This window comes from Bufo bufo, chromosome 8, assembly GCF_905171765.1.
Source record: "Bufo bufo chromosome 8, aBufBuf1.1, whole genome shotgun sequence".
NCBI lineage: Eukaryota > Metazoa > Chordata > Amphibia > Anura > Bufonidae > Bufo > Bufo bufo.
This window is the reverse complement of record NC_053396.1, coordinates 207,558,361-207,579,773: the sequence shown is the minus strand read 5'-3', so window position 1 is coordinate 207,579,773 and position 21,413 is coordinate 207,558,361. Positions and strand designations below refer to the sequence as shown.

General features: G+C 46.1%; 2 protein-coding genes across 2 annotated transcripts in view; both read left to right on the top strand.

Annotated features, from left to right (window-relative positions):
* The first annotated feature begins 5,178 nt into the window (after positions 1-5,178).
* On the top strand, positions 5,179-12,262 carry LOC120978200 (HAUS augmin-like complex subunit 3). The gene is made up of 5 exons (XM_040406423.1): positions 5,179-5,318; positions 5,397-6,290; positions 6,808-7,235; positions 10,417-10,633; positions 12,047-12,262. Exons 1-5 carry the CDS (start codon positions 5,304-5,306, stop codon positions 12,260-12,262), a joined length of 1,770 nt encoding a protein of 589 aa, XP_040262357.1. The 5' UTR covers positions 5,179-5,303.
* Positions 12,263-16,299: 4,037 nt separating this feature from the next.
* The window catches only part of NOTCH4 (notch receptor 4), a 55,937-nt gene continuing 50,823 nt past the window's right edge, over positions 16,300-21,413 (top strand). The window contains exon 1 of the mRNA XM_040405395.1: positions 16,300-16,441. Within this exon, the coding sequence (XP_040261329.1) occupies positions 16,390-16,441 (52 nt within the window). The 5' untranslated portion in view covers positions 16,300-16,389. The remainder of the gene's footprint in view (positions 16,442-21,413) is intronic.

The window sequence follows — 21,413 nt, the reverse complement described above, 5'->3', positions numbered from 1 at the left end:
AAATGTCCATAGGGACCAGGAAATTATTTTACCTTCCTTCTGCAGTGATCCAAAAGATCCTATGGAAGAAAAATTGCATCTTCTGGATGTAAGAGAAACAATTATCCAGTACCTTTAAAGCTACAGAACCCTTTAGGAAGGATAATAATCAGTTCATTCAATTTGCGGGAAAAAATAAAGGGAAATAGCTTTCCAAGGCGTCCATAGGGCGTTGGATAAAAACAACTATTGCTTACTGTTATACCCTATTGGGTCAGGCATGTCCTACGGGAATTATTCCCCATTCTACTAGGGCTATGGCCTCCTCCTGGGCAGAAAAAGCTGGGGTATCTCTCGATCAGATATGCAGGGCTGCAACCTGGTCTAGCATTAATACTTTCATTAGACTCTATCGTCTGAACTTTTCTGCCTCAGCGGATTTGGCCTTTGGCCAAAGAATGTTGCAGGCAGTTACCCCCCCCCCCCCACCCTACTTAGTAATCTGTTAGTTCTCATCCATATATAAAGTTTATCCCTCCTATAAAGTTTAGTATATATTAAGAAAAAATATGTATGTGACGGCCGATTCATTGGCCTGTATTTTTGGGAGGGGTGCCGGCAGCTCACCTATATCCAGCTCACGTCTCCTCCTCAGGCTGACGTTCCATTGCAACATATCCTGTTAGGTTCAGAGTCAGCACGAGTGAGTCTCATACCTCTGCAGGATCTGTCCCAGCCAGAGGGGAGGAGTCCGCTACGGAGTTCGTCCCGGCTTCAGGTAAGTATATGTTGCGTGCTCGTGCAGCCCGTTCACTTCACAAACCAGCCAGCGGTGTGTCAGCTCCTTTGGTAAGTAGGAGCGGCGGGGCGCACCAGAGCGATCTGCCCGGTAGCCCACGCTCTGGTTACCCACGCGGCAGCACGACTAGGATGCAGGAGTCAGCGGGACTCCGTCACGATTTTCTCATTGGTGCGTTTCTCGCACGGGGCGCCGTGTCTCACGCAAGGGTGGGGGTGAAGTGTGCCCCACTATACGATATCATCAGCGACGCTGATTCCTGCTGTACGATGTTTTGCTTTGGCGGGACTGTGCGGTCTACTTGTGATGCGCACTGGGGGCACAAGTGGATTGAGCCTTCCAGTTTAACTGCGCGGATGCCTTTAGTGGAAGCTAGTTCCAGATGCTACGCTACAGTCAGTGATATAACATACAACAACGTTTTACACATGTGCTGGGGGGCATATGTTTGCTGCTAAAGTTTGTGCACGCATCAGTCATATACATGGTGATTTGTGGCCTGCCCCAATGGGTTATGCCACCATGAGCTCTGCTACTATATTCTATATTATATTCATTTCCTGCTCGGCAGGCATCTAAACGCCGCAGTCGCTTACATGGGGAGGTTACATGCACTACGACCCACTCCTGAGTAACCCGTGGCCCCCTACCACTCAGCAGGGGCTGGCAGTTTGTCAGGTGTTATTTGCTAGCCACCACTGCCTGCGGCTATAGCCTGCCATCAACCGTTCTGTCACCGATCTCAGCAGCTGCACTTTACCTTAATCAGTTGGGGTAGTCATAGTGCACTTTTTCTCCTTTCAGATCACCTTTCAGTTGTCCTTTTCAACTAGCTGTCGTCCTGTACAGCGTGGGCGCAGGCTGAGGGTAGACTAAATAAATAAATAAATGAATGAATAAATATATGTATGTACAGGTGCATCTTAAGGTAATCAGGAACTCCAGAGCTCTCGAGTTGCACGTGCATGGCTCATGTTACGCATGGGTTCCTCAACACGTCTCAGGGTTCGCTGTTTGTCGCCCCTCAGGCTGTTATCGGTGCGTTACCTTGGTAAGACAGGTTTGCCAGAATTGAACGAAAGATTGCATAACTGACACGTCATTCAGGTTCGGCGATCCGTTCCACATTTGTTATTTTGCATAGCACGCAGTCACCTGGGGTCATGAACATGTTCAAAGAAATTATTTTTTTTTTTAATTGCTTATTTACACTCGTGCCTCCAAGGCCATCATAACACTGGATTTGTTGATTTCCTGATCGCAGGTTTCGAAGCAGTTATCCACACAGTTCTAATCGCGCTGCCTGAAGCCACGTATGAGTGTAAAAACGTACAGTCCGCGGTGAGAGTCCCCACAACAGTGGACAGGTTGATAGAGGCTGAATTAGAGAAAAGGTTCCTCATAGGCCCCTTTTTGGTTCCCCCGTTCGACCACTGGCGGGTCAACCCGGTGGGGGTAGTCAGTCAAATTCAGCAAGAAGGAGAGGCTGGTCTATGACCTTTTCAGCCCTGCATGCCTCATGTTTCCAGCCTCAATTCCCTCATCCCATCTGAAGAAGTGAGTATGAAGTATTCGTCCATAGGTCAGGCCATAGCCATCATCATGCAGGCAGGGCCTGGGGCTAATCTGTCCAAGGCAGACATATCAGATGCCTTCAAACTACTTCCCATCATGCCTGCGCTCTGGCAGTGGCATGGTATACAATGGAAGAACCTGTATTATTTCACCACCAAACTTCACTCAGGCCCTGCACTGGGTGTTGGAAGTCAAGTTTAACTGCAGTCATGTTGGTCACTATCTGGATGACTTTCTGCTGATTGAATACCCAGGGCGCACACCCCAGGATCTGGACACCTCTAGGAGTAGTTTTTCCCAGCTAGGCTTGCCAGTGTCGCCTAAGAAAATTGAAGGCCCATCCATGGTGGTCACTTTTTCCTGGGTATCGTACTAGACTCCGTCAACATGTTAGCCAGTTTACCGGAAGATAAACTGATCCGGATCAGGGAAGTCATACACAGATTCAGAGTCACGAGAGTATCAACAAAGGCGGAGTTAGTCGTTGCTAGGGATGCTAAACTTTGCCAAGCTTTCATTTCCCGTCTGTTAGCTCTTCTTCCCGCGGCTCCACAGCAGCACAGCCCGGTTCAGCTAGACGCTCAGGCTGTAGCAGATCTAGTCATGTGGGATCAGTTCCTGAGCCACTGGAATGGGATGTCCTTTTCCATCCCCTCAGCTACCAGTTCATCTCCTGTTTTTTCCGATGCTTCTTCCAGTATAGGTTTTCCAGTATAGGTTTTGCAGCCATTTCTGGCACCCACTGGCCGGCCGGTACTTGACCAGAGTAAGTCAGACAGATCCACGGGCAAATTTTTCTCTTTTCCAACAGGTCATGCCAGAAGCGGACAACATAGGGGCCGTGATACCTCCTCACTCACAGTTGATTCTTTATTGACCAGTCACATAGTTACGGCACATGCCCTGGTACCCAGGTCTCTTTCGGTTAACACAGCCAGGACTTATAAGACAGGATGGAACAAGTTCCCCACATCCCAAGCGAAGTATCCTCAAGAGAGTACTAGCTTCATTGGTTATGTTTTGGCCTTTATAGGGTACTGCCATTCAGATCTGAAACTCTCACACAACACCGTCAGGTCCTACCTGGCAGGCGTTCAACATTTCTCGGCCATCAACAACCCGGAGTCAGGGTCCCTATTTTCTGTTCATTGTTAAGGCAGCCCTGAAGGGCCTGGGTAACTGCCACATGACAAGCCAACCACGACGACAAGCCATCACTGGAGAAGTCTTCAGGGGCTTATCTGATATACTAGAAGGAGCCCCTTTTGGTACACTCCCCAGTCTCCTGCTCAAGGCTGCCATTTACTTAGGGTTCTACGGGTTTTTGAGGCCAGGCGAGTTCACGTGTACTGCCTCCAGCAGCAGCTACGTCAGCATCGCCCAGCCGGTCACCAAAACTTCTCAAACCGGACCCCCGACACTAGTCCAATTTTTCCCAACTACATACCCATGGTGCCTGGTTCGCATTTTCAAAAAGTTACTGGCGTCTTTGGCAGGCCGAGACCCTTGCAGCCCTCTGTTGCCGTTTCCCAAAGCTTGGTTTAAACCCGGCGTCTATTTCTGGTCATTCTTTCCGGATAGGGGCTGCCTCCAGGAATAAAATGCCGGCTCATGTAATCCAGAAGTTAGGTCGCCGGCGCTCCTCATGTTTTAACAGGTACATACCTCGTCCCGATCGTGAAATGTCTCTTGCGTTTGAGAGTCTTGTTATGTAATGTTGTTTGGTAATAAACGGTCAGGTGATATTTGATAGCCGTGTTTTTGCCCACTTTAGGCTTTCCCCCCCTACGCAGCGGTTATGGCACAACTCAAGCCGCTTAGTCAGGCAGGTAGAGGGTACCATGTCTCCAAGCCCACGCGTCACAGGCAAGCCATGACCACAAATATATATAACACTTTTTACATGTATATACACCCACTTTGGTATCGGGTACACCCTGAGGGTGAGAGTGGGTGGGGGCTTCTTTCTCTCTCGGGGCAAATCTCTCATCCGTAGCCGTCATGGTGGATTCAAGGAAACAGGATTACCGGTAAGTCTAATTACGGTTTTTCACAAATGTAAACTAAACGGACTGAGTGCATTTTGGTGCTGTCCTCAAGCTGCAGTTATGTACTTGTCTGCAGCGGGTGTGTTATAATTCTCTGCAGGAGCTGAGGTATGCATTATAACACAGCTCTTGTAGAAGCACACATCATAAGGTAGGCGCACATATAGCAGAAGTGCTGGGGATCGGAGCATGAAATATCTATGGATAAAGATGCAAGAAATGACAATCGGTTGTTCTCACAGAAGGACTAATTGTGCAAAAGTGATATTTGTAACTGACTAGAGATGAGCAATGTCTATGTAGCACAACTAATCTAGTAAAATCATTAGATTGTGTAATTTATGTAAATATTAAGGGTTTTTCTGAGATTATATGATCGTGGGGTCCAACATCAAGCTGTTTGAGAAGGCACCGGTGCTCACAGTAGGGCCACGGCCTTCTGGCAGCTTTGTCTAAGCCATGTGATGTCACTTTCATCGGTCACGTGGCCTAGGCGTCTCTCTCAGCCCCCGGTACAGCCACTATACAAGGTCGCGGCCTTACTGCAAGCATCGGTGCCTTCTCAAACAGCTGATAGGTGAGGATCCAGATAGGTCATTTTGGGAGGAGGCCGGCTTGCTGCAGGCCATAGACCTGATTAAGCCACGCAAGCTGCAGGTGTTTTTTATTTGATGGTTAAAAATTAATAGTCAGTAGTCATTGCTCATTGTTAATGGCTGCACAGTTTTTGGCCACGTCTCCACCAAATGGTGGTTTATCTGTAATTTAGGTCGATTGCGGATGCATCTAAATATGCAATCCAGCTAGTGCTAGTTTTGTTCACCTTTGCCAACTAAATATAATGCATAACTTATCTTTTCTACATTCAGGACACTTTAAAAAGTCACCTATGAAAGAATATTATGGCAAAGCATCTAGTGAGTATAAAGAGTCAGTTTATACATTCTAAATTAATCTTCCGGTTGACACCAGAGTAATCTGCTGTGTTCTTGTAGGCTCCACCACCCACAAAGAGCCTCTCTCGTCAACGATCCTCATGCTTTCTTCTAGAACCTCAGCGTGTACAAGGGTCTGATTTTGTAAAGATGCTGCATCTGATCGGTTACCCTGGTGCCCAAGATTTGAAGGGCGAAGATTTTGATTGGCTCTGTGAAGACAATGAAGAAGTACAACTCTTTCTTGGATGGTTTTGCGAGGTTGTGGATCAACGTAATGCCCTAAGCAGTGAACAGATAGAAGCCTATAATACCCTTTTGGACTCTGGTCAGCCACTTTTAGAAGCCGATGAACTTCAAAACCTCTGCCAAGTGGGAGATAAAGGGGATGGAGGATGGGAGATGGAAGATATGAGAAGTTTGGAGGAACTGGAAGCAGAGCTTCAAAGTCTGAGAACCCTAAAAACACATCGACTACAATGTCGTAACAAGATAGAGTCCTTGGCGTTGACATTACGCCGTCATCGGCTTTCTTTAGAGAAATCTGAGATGGAATTAGAAAAAAACTTGAGTTACACAAAGGAGGAACTGTTGACCCTAAACTCAAGGTGCAATTCAACTTTGCTGAGACTTGGAGACATGGTAACAGAACTTGGGCAATATCATTCAGACCAATCTGCAGCTAGTGTATTTCTGTCTTCACTTGACTTGGAGGAGTACATTCGCCTTGAAGATACATGCTGGGAACAGGTAGAGGAGAATGCCAAAGAGGTTTTACCTGTTAAAGAGGAAGACCTGGAAAAACAAAGAAAAGCCCAGCAAGAAATGGAGAAAGAAAGTGAGAGAGTACGAACAGTATGGGCATCTCAGAGAATGCAGCTGAGCATCACTCTTGGTACACAGAATGGCAACAAGGAGGCTCTGGCTTGGCTTGATAGGAGCTCCAGAGAGCAGGTAGGAGGCATGTGATCTTAGAATGAATGACTATAATTATCAAGTTGATGACTAATAGAACAGTTACCATACATATTAGGCTAAGGTTGATCAAAATGAACGATTTCAAGCAAAACGAGTGTTCATCTGGTGAAATATAGCAATGAAGGATTGTTTCATCCAACTGGTGACAACCCTAGCCCTTGACTGTATATGGTGCAGTTGGTCATGACATGAGTGATCTTTCGGTGATAGAATTTTCCCGGTGAAAGTCTGTTTATCCTTCATCAGATATCATTGAACATGTAAGGCCCTTGTGAACGACTGTAATAGTCCATATGAACTAAAATATATTTGGGTTGGTCTAAAGATCATTTTTCTATCCAATGTGTATAGCTACCTTCATTTTACATGTATTTACATACTGACTAACATAATAGTGCCCATAACTGAAGGACATGTACTTAAGTCTGTGTTCAATCAACAATCCAGGTTATATTTGGATGAAACTAAATCTTCACTTTCATTCTTTTCTTAGGTTTGGGATCCACTGCATTTACCACTAGTGGAAAGAGAGGTGCAGTCCTTAGAAGTAGAGGTAGAAGCTCTACAGACACAGAGACTTCCAGGCCTAGTGCGGGAAGCTTCGTTTGGATTATGCCTACCTGCACATCATGGATGGGTACAAGCAGAAAAACATAGACTATCGCAGGTGGACCAAAGCCAGGCTCCAGTTGCAGAAGCGATCCTTAATCAGCTGTCACGTCTCCAGTTGGTGGAGTTGGGGCTACAGGCAGAGATGCGACAACACCGCCAAACTGAGCGAGATCTCAGAGGCCTCAAGATAGAGATGGGAAACCGATCATGTGAGCTTGGTAAAAGGATCCTTGGTCAGAGAGATCTGAGGGTTTCGCCTCAGTGGTTGACACCACTACGTATGGACAGCAAAGACCACACAGCAGTCAGGTGGGGCTGTAGACCATCTAATATCTGACGGAAACTGCTGGGCACAGCATCGTCTTGCTGCTGGGGGTCCCAAACATCTCCTATTTTGACAATAGATAGGGGTTGAATCCCCGCTGATCTAGTATTTAACACTTATCCAGTGGATAAGTAATAAGGCTGGAATATTCCTTTTTAAAGGGGTTGTCTGGGATTTGAGATAATTAAAATACTTAAATATTACTTTATAATAAATCTTTTTCCAAATACCTTTCATTATATATTATGGCTGGTTTTTGTCGGAGTAATCAGGGGAAACAAAATGGCCGCTGTCCTATTAGTTCACACAAATCCTGTCCTGATCACACAGGAGGACAAGTTACTTTACAACACTGAGGTAACGAGCTGCCTCATCCTCCTCTCTGCTCTACTTGTCAGGGATTATGATCCTGAATACAGCTGATAATAACTTTAGATGAATCTCTGAATTTAGTTCAGAGGAGACATGAAGTACAGAGGACGAACAGGCCAGGCTGTGGTAATGGAGACTGCATACAAGTGCTGCTGCTCATTACCTCCACCCTCCTCTCTGTACTTCATGTCTCCTCATCATTTCCATTCCCACAGAGCAGAAAGGAGGAGGCAGCTTTTCAGCTCAGAGTTGTGAAGTAACTTGTCCTCCTGTGTGATTAGGACAGGTTCTGTGTGTACTGGTAGGACGGCGGCCATTTTATTTTTCCTAGTGATTGCTCTGTAGACAAAACTAATGAAGGGTATTTTGGAATATATTTATCATAAAGTAATATTTAAGTATTTTAATTTTCTTAATTCCCGGAGAACCCCTTTAACTAGCAAGATCAAGAGATTTCCTTATTCATTAGGCCCCTTGCAGACAAGCATGAGCGGATTAGGTCTGGATGCATTGTGGATGCGTTCAGTGAAAAATGTGTGATTTGGCAAGCAAGTTCATTCAGTTCTGTATGCGATTGCGTTCAGTGGTTCACTTTTTATCGCACGGGCGCTATGCGATTTAATGCATTTTGCTCACGCGTGATAAAAAACTGAAGGTATACAAACAACAAAGAGCAACCATCAGTTAAAAACGCATCGCATCCGCAATGTGATTTTTTTTATTTATTTTTTTTTTTTTTTTCACACAGCCCTTTTCACTTCTATGGGGCCAGCGTGAAAAAACGTAGAATATTCTCACGCAGTGCACAAGTGATACGTGAAAACCAACGCTCATGTACACAGACCCATTGAAATGAATGGGTCCAGATTCAGTGCGGGCGCAATGCATTCGCATAATCCGCGTGGAAAACTCGCTCGTGTGAAAGGGGCCTTACTCAGATTGCTTTCCTAGATTGATCTCAAGCTGGTAGCTCAGGGGCGTGCACTTTCTCAGGGGGCGTGCACTTTCACAGAGGGTGTGCCTTTTTTGTACTGCAGCTGGTGACCGCTGAGGGATGGAACTGAGCATGTGCTTCCATCTCTGTGAACAGGACAGAAAAATAAGAAAAAGAGCAAACAGCAGGTGGCGCTATACGATAGATTTTGGTGAATAGCTCAGTGGATGTGCATGCAATTACAAAAGTATTCAGATCCAGGTGCTGGTTTGAAAATGCAGACAACCCCCTTAAAGAATATTGAGTCGGCAAAGGAGATTTATGGTTTCCCGGTAGATCCTTCATTAGTTATGCAGTGGCCCATCCCTTTAAGAATACAGTCCTGCTCCCAACACCCTGCTCAGATATCTGATTTGGCCAATCGGGCATCACCCCTTGTAGTGCCTTCAGCAGCAGGGTATATGTGGTAACCATTCAATAGGATACCTGTCCATCTAATACAAGGATGGCTCAAGTTCATCAAAACAAAGCCGCTCTTTTTGGGGCCCTGGGTTCATAGAAGGGCATGTAGACAGGGGTCATCTTTAAGAAACCATCCCTTTTTAATGAGTGTTGCATCTAAAGGATGCCATCCCCAGCAACCCTAGATCCTTGGGCACTGTCCAGTTGGTTAACCCTCCTTTTTTCTGACATGCTCCTATCCTATTGTTGTTTGCCACTAGGTGTTGTGGTCCTCCTGGGTGCAGCCATGAGACGTTCACATTCTTTTTCACTTTGCATTGTTTTATTTTTGTCTGAATTTCCTATTATACGAAGTTGCATTTTCCTCTGGCTCCAAACTGCCTGGTCTCAGTCCCGTGAGAATGACCGCAGTCTCTGCACTGAGGTACGAAAAAGGCTTCCGATTGTTCTAGTAATGGCTCTTTTAGTTCTCCAAGGCTCCTTTGTTCCTTCGAGGCTGTTTGCTTTCATAAACTTCTTAAGCGTTTCCCTAATGTTCCGTCCTCCTTCTGGTTTCTTATGAAGTGCAGTTGTTCAGGAAGATCCAAAGAAAAGGATGATCAATATGCCAGCTGAGCGTCAATGTCACCCCTCCTATTACCAGGGGTGACAAAAGACTGGACGTAGATTTATCCGTCATTTTCACCCAATTTCATTTTTTGTTAAGGAAACATTCAGTGAAGAATTAAACCCGTGCAACAGACGTGTGCCTCGTGTTCACTGTTGCAGTATGGTTTTCACATTATAAGTTGTGCAATTCCTCTATTATTCCTGCTATGAGTTTGAACGAATCGCTGGCTCTTTTTTTTGGGCACAGGGAGGGGTCAGAAGCGCCTCTGTGTAGGGGGAAAACTGGATAGGGGGTGTTGACCTCATACTGGTCCAAATATTTTCATATTCCAGTGACTTCTTTCCAACTATAATCATAGGAGTATGACTTAAATAGAACCTGTCACCGGGATTTTGTGCATAGAGTTGAGGATATGGGTTGCTAGATGGCCGCTAGCACATCCGCAATACCCAGTCCCCATAGCTCTGTGTGCTTTTATTGTGTAAAAAACCCAATTTGATACATATGAGATGACAGGTTAATTTGCATATGTATCAAATCAGTTTTTTTTACACAATAAAAGCACACAGAGCTATGGGGACTGGGTATTGCTGATGTGCTAGCGGCCATCTAGCAACCCATGTCCTCAGCTCTATACCCAAAATCCCGGTGACAGGTTCCCTTTAAAGCTGTTAGGTGCGTGGCGAGTTCTTGAACCCCCTTTACCCTTCCTGCACTGTATTCGTGCACCTCTTCTTCATTTTACCAAGTTTATACTTTTTACTCTTCCATTCTTTTGTCACCCTAGGCTTTCAGCAATGATGGAGACCCCATCAAGGAAAAAAGAACTGTTCCCAAAGTATGAAGCCTTACAGCGCCAGGCAGCGTCTCTTGTGCAGGAACTGAAGTCGCTTAGCGGCATCTTTCATGGTCCGCTACCACAAACTAGGAGTCTAGAACATGACTGTGAAGAACTTCACCAGAGCTTGTGCCGAGGAACGCGGAACCTGCAGCTGCGAGATCCGGTCAGTAGCTATGTGACTGCCGCCATCTTGGTCATGCATTTGTCTGTCCAAGGCTGTTTTGTAATTGGTATAGAATAAAGCTGGTTCCCATCTATCCTGAGCTCAGTTTGTAGGCCCGAGAGAGTGGAATATCTCCTATTGTATTGTGGGGGGCACCTTGTTGTGGCAGGTGGGCTCACCTAATTGTATCAAAATGTGCCCTAAGAACTTTAAATTAAAAGGGTTCTCCATGGTTTTGCTCCAATTGCAGCAGGAGCTCCCCTATTGAATGAAGGGGGGTGCAAATCACATATCTGTCTGAAGCACTGTCATTTTGTTCTGTGTTGTAGTCACGTGACTGGTTTGCTCCAGAATATGGCACTTCTTTTGGCATCCTATTTCTGGATCTTTGTTTGCTTCAGATCCACTGCAATGTACAGGTGACATCACATACAGGAAGCCTTGATGAAACAGTATTTCCCAAGCGCATGCGCAGTAACCGCCATCTACAGCACATGCGGCCTTGCACGTGGTATGAGACCGTGCAAGGCATGCTGGATTTGATGAGCAAACCTTCAAGAAACAGGAAGTTCTACGTCAAAACAGCAGGGTGCAATTCAACTTTGGAGAACCCCTTTTATGTATAGGAAATATAGCAGTAATGCAATTTAAAATACACATCACAATTTTTCCCTCATCTTGGTGCTCGCGAGGTGCTGCTGCACATAATAAAGGAGCAGCTCCGTATGTATCTTGGACTTTTCTCTTGATGAATGTAAATTAATATGAAATGTTTTATCTGATCCTGAATAGAATTCTAGCTGCAGAAATGCACTGACCTTGGAGAACAATCGGCATTACTAGGCCTGTGTAGAAGAATCGGTAACATTTTTCAGTCGACCAGCAGGGGTCCTTCTTTCAGCAGGATGTTCATTGCACGTCTGTAAGGTCATGTCCGCGGTGTGTCTCCAACTGTAGAGACCTGAGAAATGCCATTGACTTCTGTGTTGGAGGTTTACACTGCAGGAAATGTTCAAGGGATGCAAAAATAAAAATAAGGGGTCCTCCAGAAAGTTTTATGGCATCTACATCAGGAGACATAACGTTGGTCCATGTCACAGGTTTGTGTTTGCATCTAGACTGATTGATCCCAAGAGATGTTACAGCCAAGCGTGCGTTTAAAGTGGGGCTATGTGAAATTAGAAAACGTGGCCGCTTTCTTCTACGTGGCACCTCTCCTGAGCAGTGTGATATTGCAGCTCAGCCCCAATACTTTGGGCCATTAAACCCACGGTTGGTCTGTAATCCAGTACAGCTTGGTGTAAATAATAAATTTCGGCCACTGTGCATTCTCTATGGGTGATGATGACCTGATGGTTAGCTGGTTCTTCTTCAGCCTCCATTGAGTAGTCTCTTCTTCTCTCCCTCTCTTAGAACCTGATACTCACCTTGGAAACCCTTTTATCCAACGTCTCTCAGTTTAACCACTGGTTTCTGGATTTTCTACGGGATTTGGAGCGTAAGAAGCTGGACATTCAGGCACCTTATATGGCTCAAGACAGGCAGCTGTATGTCCTCTTCTACCGGGACCCCTCTCTTCTGGCCAGTATTGTGCAGGATCTTGAGCAACGAGTCAGGGAGCTTTGCTGAATCCATTCTCAACGCTACATTTTGTACTCTAATAATAAACCTAGCATTCACATATAAGACTCTATGGAGATTTAATATTTATTTATTTTTTTACTGAAAGTTCAGGCATTCAGAAAACACAGGTCCAGTGATCCCCCTGAGGAGCCGGTGCAGAGGGTCGGAGGGGTAGTGGCCCAGATGAGATCATGTATCGCAACGTACTCCCTCAGGCTGTTGCTTCCTGGGAATCGGTGCAGTCAAAAGGTGGTATAAGGAATCAGGCCAGAAGTCTTTTGTAAAGTGCAAAATAGGAGTTGTAGTACATCCAGCAGTACTTTGTACACAGTGCAATTTCTCTCCCCAGATGATGAGGTATGGTGGCTGGCAAAGGGAGCAGATCGTGGCACCTCTGGTATACTATCTTGCTAGTATCTCTTTCTCCCGAATTTCCAGCTAACACTTGTAAGCTGGCACTTGTGGCTGTAGGTGTCCACTGTCTAAGGCTACATGCACACGACCGTGTGCCCCCTCCGTGGCCGTATTGAGGCCCGCATACAGCGCTTCCGCAATACACGGGCACCGGCCGTGTGCTTTCCGCATCATGGATCGCGGACCCATTCACTTGAATGGGTCTGCAATCACTGAGATGGGGAACGGAGGCACAGATCGTAACCCAACGAAAGCACTACGGAGTGCTTCCGTGGAGTTTCTGGCCGTGCCTCCGCACTGCAGAAAAGTAGCGCATGCACTACTTTTTTGCGGTGTGGACCGCCGGATGCAGATTGCGGACCCCATTCAAGTGAATGGGTCTGCGATATGCATGCGGCTGCCCCACGGTCTGTGCCCGTGCATTGCGGACCACAGCACGGGCATGGAGCCCTAACGTTTGTATGCATGTAGCCTAATGCAGGCTTTTTTTTAAATTGGCCTGGATGTAGTCTAAGGTGATGGGTGTATGGATAGCTATGGTTGCTGGTCACTCTGACTGCAGAATATCTTTAGTTTTGTCTTTTTGAAGTCTCTCCTTGGAGAAGTGGTCTCACAGATGAGTTAGTTGTCTGGTCCTTAAAGCCCTTGGAGAAGGAGCAATAGGGCATGCTTCCCTCACTTTCCTAGCTAACACTCGCCCTCTCCTGGCAATGGAGCAATGGGGTGGTGAGCCCCATCCCTGATGCCAACCATACCTCACCTGCTGGTGTACAGTTCAAACATTACAAACCAAACATTTGCAGATACCCGCGGTACCTGCACAGGCCACACTCTTCTTGTGCTGGACTTTTCCTTATTTTGATCAACAAACAGAGCATAGGTATATTCCTGACTTGGGAGGGACTTCCTGTGATGCTTGAGGTCTCTAGGACAGTGTATTTCTGCATCAACGGCTGTCTATCATCACCTAAGGGCCTCTGTGGGTCACAAGGGGCCCCTCCATCCACCCATGCAGAATTCCAGCAGGAAATGGATGCACCATGTGCTTAGACCTCTCCGACTAGGACCAAGTCAAAGAGCAAAACCAATAACAAGCCCAAGTCAAAACCAGAGTCACATCAGAACCAAAACAAGAGACCAATACGGAGTCAAAGGCCAGGAGTTGCCTGTTTAAATACCCCGGTCCAGTGTCCCTTTATAGGCCGATCAGCCCCACTGTCAGCTGGGCTGGCTGCTAGGGCGATGGAGTGACGCCGGCGGTGCTGCATTACAGAGACACCAGACTTGCTGCAGAAGTACAGACAGGTAAGTACATGACACTTAGGCCCCTTTCACACGGGCGAGTATTCCGCGCGGATGCGATGCGTGAGGTGAACGCATTGCACCCGCACTGAATCCCGACCCATTCATTTCTATGGGGCTGTTCACATGAGCGGTGATTTTCATGCATCACTTGTGCGTTGCATGAAAATCGCAGCATGTTCTATATTCTGCGTTTTTCACGCAACGCAGGCCCCATAGAAGTGAATGGAGCTGCGGGAAAATCGCAAGCAAGTGCGGATGCGGTGCGATTTCCGCGCACGGTTGCTGGGAGACGATCGGGATGGGGACCCGATCATTATTATTTTCCCTTTATAACATGGTTATAAGGGAAAATAATAGCATTCTGAATACAGAATGCATAGTACAATGGCACTGGAGGGGTTAAAAAAAATAAAAATGATTTAACTCACCTTAATCCACTTGCTCGCGCAGCCGGCATCTCTTCTGTCTTCACCTTAGCTGTGTGCAGGAAAAGGACCTGTGGTGACGTCACTCCGGTCATCACATGATCCATCACCATGGTAAAAGATCATGTGATGACCGGAGTGACGTCACCACAGGTCCTTTTCCTGCACACAGCTGAAGATGGAAGAGAAGCCGGGCTGCGTGAGGAAGTGGATTAAGGTGAGTTAAATACTTTTTTATTTTTTTTAACCCCTCCAGCCCTATTGTACTATGCATTCTGTATTCAGAATGCTATTATTTTCCCTTATAACATGGGTATAAGGGAAAATAATAGCAATCTACAGAACACCGATCCCAAGCCTGAACTTCTGTGAAGAAGTTTGGGTACCAAACATGTGCGATTTTTCTCACGCGAGTGCAAAACGCATTACAATGTTTTGCACTCGCGCTGAAAAATCGCGCATGTTCCCGCAACGCACCCGCACATTTTCCCGCAACGCCCGTGTGAAACCAGCCTTATATTGCCAGCAGCTGTAACCTGATCCCTCAGTGAGCGAAGTTTGATTCTCGAGAGGGATTTTAGCAGTGAACGGAGTTTGAATGATCAGCGCTGGAATTAGGAAAGTGGAGAAAGAGGCATTTTTCTTTAATAACCTATTCAACAGCGTTTCCTATAATCACTTGTACAATTGATCCACACTTTGTTGAAAGTATGGTTCCTGGTTAATGTTCTAACAATTACCCAGCTCAGTCATCTTTTAAGTAGCCTCCCAGAGACCCAGAGTGGCAATATAGGAGGTTTAAAAGCCAGCAGCCATATTGGGCAGAACATCACCCTTCAAGTACTTGTGGAGTATTGCACATTTCCCCGGTTACTGGTAGAGGACCACTTAGAAGTTGTCCATAGAAGTTTATCTTTGTAACCTTCGAGCATCTTGTATCGTGAAGAATGACCCGCAACCAGAATGCATATTGTGCCTATCCGTGTGATCCATAACCGTCAAGCGTTTGTACCACTGTTATAAAAGAAAAGTCATCTGTTCAGCCGTTAAGTCTGCGATCCTTCTTTACAGGACTCTGCGCCTCCTTAAATGCTCTGTAGCCATGTGAGAATGAAGGGAAGGTAGTGTCTTTGTATAAATAAGTAGGGGTGACAGGTGAGTGACAACCAGAGCAGGGGCAGCCATGTTTGTCGCAACGTAGCTTTTACTACATCATTGCCTTGAAGGAACATGCCAAATACTTTACTGCTCAGTGTGGCGTTATACGTTTTAGGTGCAAACGTCTTGAAGGAAACTGAATTATCAGAAGAAGGCCTCTTGCACACAAACGTTTTTTGTTTTTTTTTCTTCTGTTTACGTTCCGCATACGGAACCATTCATTTTAATGGAGCCGCAAAAAATAAAAGAAAGGTACGTATGCCTTCTGTTTCCGTTTTTCCGTTCTGTTCAAAGATAGAACACGTCCTATTATTGTCCGCATAACGGACAAGGATAGTACTGTTCTATTAGGGGCCAGATGTTCCGTTGCGCAAAAATCAGAATTCACACGGACTTCATCCGTTTTTTACGGACCGCAAAATACAGAAAAATCCATAAGGTCGTGTGAAAGAGGCGAAAGGTTTAGTGAGCAGTGGAGGAGTAACAAACGTGTAGCAGCGATATTTCTTTACTACCCAACGAGAGCTAAGAATTTCCTACACTTCCCATCAATATAAGAGATATGTAGCAGACTAATATTTCCCCTCGCACCCCACCCCCTCCTGCCGGCTCGGTTCTCATGCTCTCCCTATTGTCTGCAGTCAGGAAGTTAACAGGGTGCAGTTTGTCCTATAATGATATAGGATGGGGGGGCACTTTCCTGCATCTGACCTCACTCATTCTCTTATTGTATGATGGGGAAGGAGCTGTGTGGAGCTGCTGGGAGGCATAGTGAGATGCCTACAAGTGGGTGAGAGCCGTCCTGCCTTGGAATATATACGTCCTGCTAGGATGGGCACCCTGTGGACATTTTTCGCTCTGTCTTCTCTGACAATTTGCAACGGTAAGTCGTGTCGTATACTGGGCAGAAAAGTGAGGTGGCACAACTATGGCCACGCTGCGCAGTAGTGGTCATCCCAAATGGTCACCTACCTGTAAGTATGGGGCTCACTTTGGAAATGTGGGGTGAGGGGAGAACTGACGGAATGGAGGATTGTCGGTAGCAGAGGAAAACAAGTAGCAGGATGTGAAGGTGATGGGTCAGGACAGGAATAGCGGAGTGTGATCGCGCTCGGGAGGAGATGGCGGAAGACATGTTGAAAAGTTTTTCAAGAGCTGGGAGACGGGAGCAGGAATATAGGATCATCGAAAAGTCAGATCTGCTCCAGACAAAGTATAAATGCCGTGATCTGGAGGCATCGACATAGCTCAGTATCACTTCTCGTACCCTGCACATACCAGTAATATCTTACCTTCCTCCATTGTGCAAGTGCACAGTACCACTTCTCTTACAATACACCTGATATCCGTACCACTCTGCACAGTACCACTTCTCTTACAATACACCTGATATCCGTACCACTCTGCACAGTACCACTTCTCTTACAGTACACCTGATATCCGTTCCACTCTGCACAGTACCACTTCTCTTACAATACACCTGATATCCGTACCACTCTGCACAGTACCTCTTCTCTTATAAATACCATAAGTGAAGTGTATTGTAACACCCCGCAAAGTATCACTTCTCTTACAATACACCAGATATGTTCTCTATACCACTCTGCACAGTATTATTTCTCTAACAATACACCTCATATCCTGTATCTGTATCACTCTGCACAGTACCACTTCTACAATACACCTGATACCTGTACCATTCTGCACAGTATCACTTCCCTTATAATAAACCTGATATCAGGTATATGCACCACTCTGCACAGTACCACTTCTCTCACAATACACCTGATATCCGTACTACTCTGCACAGTACCACTTCTCTTACATTACACCTGATACCTGTACCACTCTGCACAGTACCACTTCCCTTACAATACACCTGATATCTGTACCACTCTGCACAGTACCACTTCCCTTACAATACACCTGATATCTGTACCACTCTGCACAGTACCACTTCCCTTACAATACACCTGATATCTGTACCACTCTGCACAGTACCACTTCCCTTACAATACACCTGATATCCGTACCACTCTGCACAGTACCACTTCTCTTACAATACACCTGATATCTGTACCACTCTGCACAGTACCACTTCCCTTACAATACACCTGATATCTGTACCACTCTGCACAGTACCACTTCTCTCACAATAAACCTGATATCTGTACCACTCTGCACAGTACCACTTCTCTTACATTACACCTGATATCTGTACCACTCTGCACAGTACCACTTCTCTTACAATACACCTGATATCTGTACCACTCTGCACAGTACCACTTCTCTTACAATACACCTGATATCTGTACCACTCTGCACAGTACCACTTCTCTTACAATACACCTGATATCTGTACCACTCTGCACAGTACCACTTCTCTCACAATACATCTGATATCCGTACCACTCTGCACAGTACCACTTCCCTTACAATACACCTGATATCCTGTATCTGTACCACTCTGCACAGTACCACTTCTCTCACAATACACCTGATATCCGTACCACTCTGCACAGTACCACTTCTCTCACAATACACCTGATATCCGTACCACTCTGCACAGTACCACTTCCCTTACAATACACCTGATATCCTGTATCTGTACCACTCTGCACAGTACCACTTCTCTCACAATACACCTGATATCCGTACCACTCTGCACAGTACCACTTCCCTTACAATACACCTTATATCCTGTATCTGTACCACTCTGCACAGTACCACTTCTCTTACAATACACCTGATATCCTGTATCCGTACCACTCTGCACAGTACCACTTCTCTTACAATACACCTGATATCCGTACCACTCTGCACAGTACTACTTCTCTCACAATACATCTGATATCCGTACCACTCTGCACAGTACCACTTCCCTTACAATACACCTGATATCCTGTATCTGTACCACTCTGCACAGTACCACTTCTCTTACAATACACCTGATATCCGTACCACTCTGCACAGTACCACTTCTCTCACAATACATCTGATATCCGTACCACTCTGCACAGTACCACTTCCCTTACAATACACCTGATATCCTGTATCTGTACCACTCTGCACAGTACCACTTCTCTCACAATACACCTGATATCCGTACCACTCTGCACAGTACCACTTCTCTCACAATACACCTGATATCCGTACCACTCTGCACAGTACCACTTCCCTTACAATACACCTGATATCCTGTATCTGTACCACTCTGCACAGTACCACTTCTCTCACAATACACCTGATATCCGTACCACTCTGCACAGTACCACTTCCCTTACAATACACCTTATATCCTGTATCTGTACCACTCTGCACAGTACCACTTCTCTTACAATACACCTGATATCCGTACCACTCTGCACAGTACCACTTCTCTTACAATACACCTGATATCCTGTATCTGTACCACTCTGCACAGTACCACTTCTCTTACAATACACCTGATATCCGTACCACTCTGCACAGTACCACTTCTCTTACAATACACCTGATATCCTGTATCCGTACCACTCTGCACAGTACCACTTCCCTTACAATACACCTGATATCCTGTATCTGTACCACTCTGCACAGTACCACTTCTCTTACAATACACCTGATATCCGTACCACTCTGCACAGTACCACTTCTCTCACATTACACCTGATATCCTGTATCTGTACCACTCTGCACAGTACCACTTCTCTTACAATACACCTGATATCCGTACCACTCTGCACAGTACCACTTCTCTTACAATACACCTGATATCCGTACCACTCTGCACAGTACCACTTCTCTCACAATACACCTGATATCCTGTATCCGTACCACTCTGCACAGTACCACTTCCCTTACAATACACCTGATATCCTGTATCTGTACCACTCTGCACAGTACCACTTCTCTTACAATACACCTGATATCCGTACCACTCTGCACAGTACCACTTCTCTCACATTACACCTGATATCCTGTATCTGTACCACTCTGCACAGTACCACTTCTCTTACAATACACCTGATATCCGTACCACTCTGCACAGTACCACTTCCCTTACAATACACCTGATATCCTGTATCTGTACCACTCTGCACAGTACCACTTCTCTCACATTACACCTGATATCATGTATCTGTACCACTCTGCACAGTACCACTTCTCTCACATTACACCTGATATCCTGTATCTGTACCACTCTGCACAGTACCACTTCTCTCACAATACACCTGATATCTGGCGCCTAGTGTTGTGCACCGGTGCAGCTTCTGTGTATGTTGCAGTAATGGAGGCGTCTGGAGGGAGCACGTAACTACTGGATGAATAATGTCTTCGGTGTATAGAGGAACAGCAGGAAGGACAGAGCAGGATGCAGCTGCAGAGCATTGCTCCTATCCAGAAATAGTACAGAGCAGAGACGCAGTAAATTAAGTGCAAGAAGTGACAGGAGGAAGTCATCACACAGAAGGTGCAGAGAGGGATCATGGGGAGAAAATAAACTGAAAAGATTACAAACCTGCTCATTAGAAATTCTATTCATCTAGGGGGCAGTCGTTATTCTTCCAGGATTGTCGCCCAGCTTTCCTAGAGTCCTGAAAGACACGTCTGCTCGGTCATAGAGCCACATGGTGCATTTCCATGTGGCGGGTCCTGTGGGCCTATCATATAGCGCATGGCGTTACAGACCATTCGCAGTACATTGCTGGAGCTATTCTCCATATTGGACTCGGGAAGGAATATTACCATCAATATGAGAGTTCGGCAGCTGCCTCATAATGGTCATTTTTGCTTCTTCTGGATCAACGTTGGGCTGAATGTGACAGATTTATCACTTGTATACTTTCATAAAAGCCTGTTCTCACGGTGTGGAGGAAACAATCTATCTGCATTTTCGGGCATGCTGTAGATGGCGTTACACATGTAGATATGTCCAGTGTTCACAACTGGTTCTATGGTTCTAGTAATATTCTGACCACCGCAGACATTGGGACACAATCGTATTTAGAACCGCACCAGCTAAGGAGCTACAGGAGCATGAGCTTGGGAGCACTGCCATACAAGAACAGTGGGAGGGGAGAGGAGGGAGATGCAGCTGCAGGGGAGGAGACCTCTGATTGGCTGAGAGAACCTGGTTCTTACTTCACACCAGGAAGGGCCCGCCCACTCAGTAAGTAGGGAGAGAAAATGTGTTTTTACAGAGATCAGCAGAGGGGAGGGGTGATATAGGACTTTATCTACTAATCATCCACAGCCGAGACCACCAATTCCATGACTAAATGGACCACATCACTGGTTTTATCTCTGCTTCACTGCACAGCAGCCAGGGGTGTCTTCTACATTTCTGGATTGTCTGGGGGCCCTCATTGCACCACTAAGCTCCACCATGCCACCCCACTAAGCTCCACCATGGCGCACAGGTAAGCTCCACCCAGTCACCCCACTAAGCTCCACCCAGTCACCCCACTAAGCTCCACCCAGTCACCCCACTAAGCTCCACCCTGTAGGACCACTAGGCCCCAATATCCGCTTAGCAGAGCAACCTGAGAACTTTTGCTACTGCAATACAGCTGGGAAGGGCCTCTTCAAATCTTGGACCCCGTTGTAGCTGAACCTTCTGCCCAGATATACTGTATATCCACCCCTTTAGTTATTTTTCTGTCAACCACTTGTGGCCAGCAGGGGGCCTCCTAATCTATGGGGCACTAGGCATTTGCATGGTGGTGAAGTCCATCACTGACAGCAGTTGTGCAGTGTGTGGTCGGGGGCGCTGCTGTGCAGAGATAAACTGTGGAGGAGATAATGCACTAAAGCTGCATTGCAGACTCTTCAGGGTACCTGCACACAGGGGTGGGTGAATGCGCAGAAGAGCT

Coding starts and splice junctions, on each gene's coding strand:
- LOC120978200 (XM_040406423.1), top strand. Junction 6,291..6,807: donor ATAGGAGCTCCAGAGAGCAG/GTAGGAGGCATG, acceptor TTCTTTTCTTAG/GTTTGGGATCCACTGCATTT. Junction 7,236..10,416: donor AAAGACCACACAGCAGTCAG/GTGGGGCTGTAG, acceptor TTGTCACCCTAG/GCTTTCAGCAATGATGGAGA.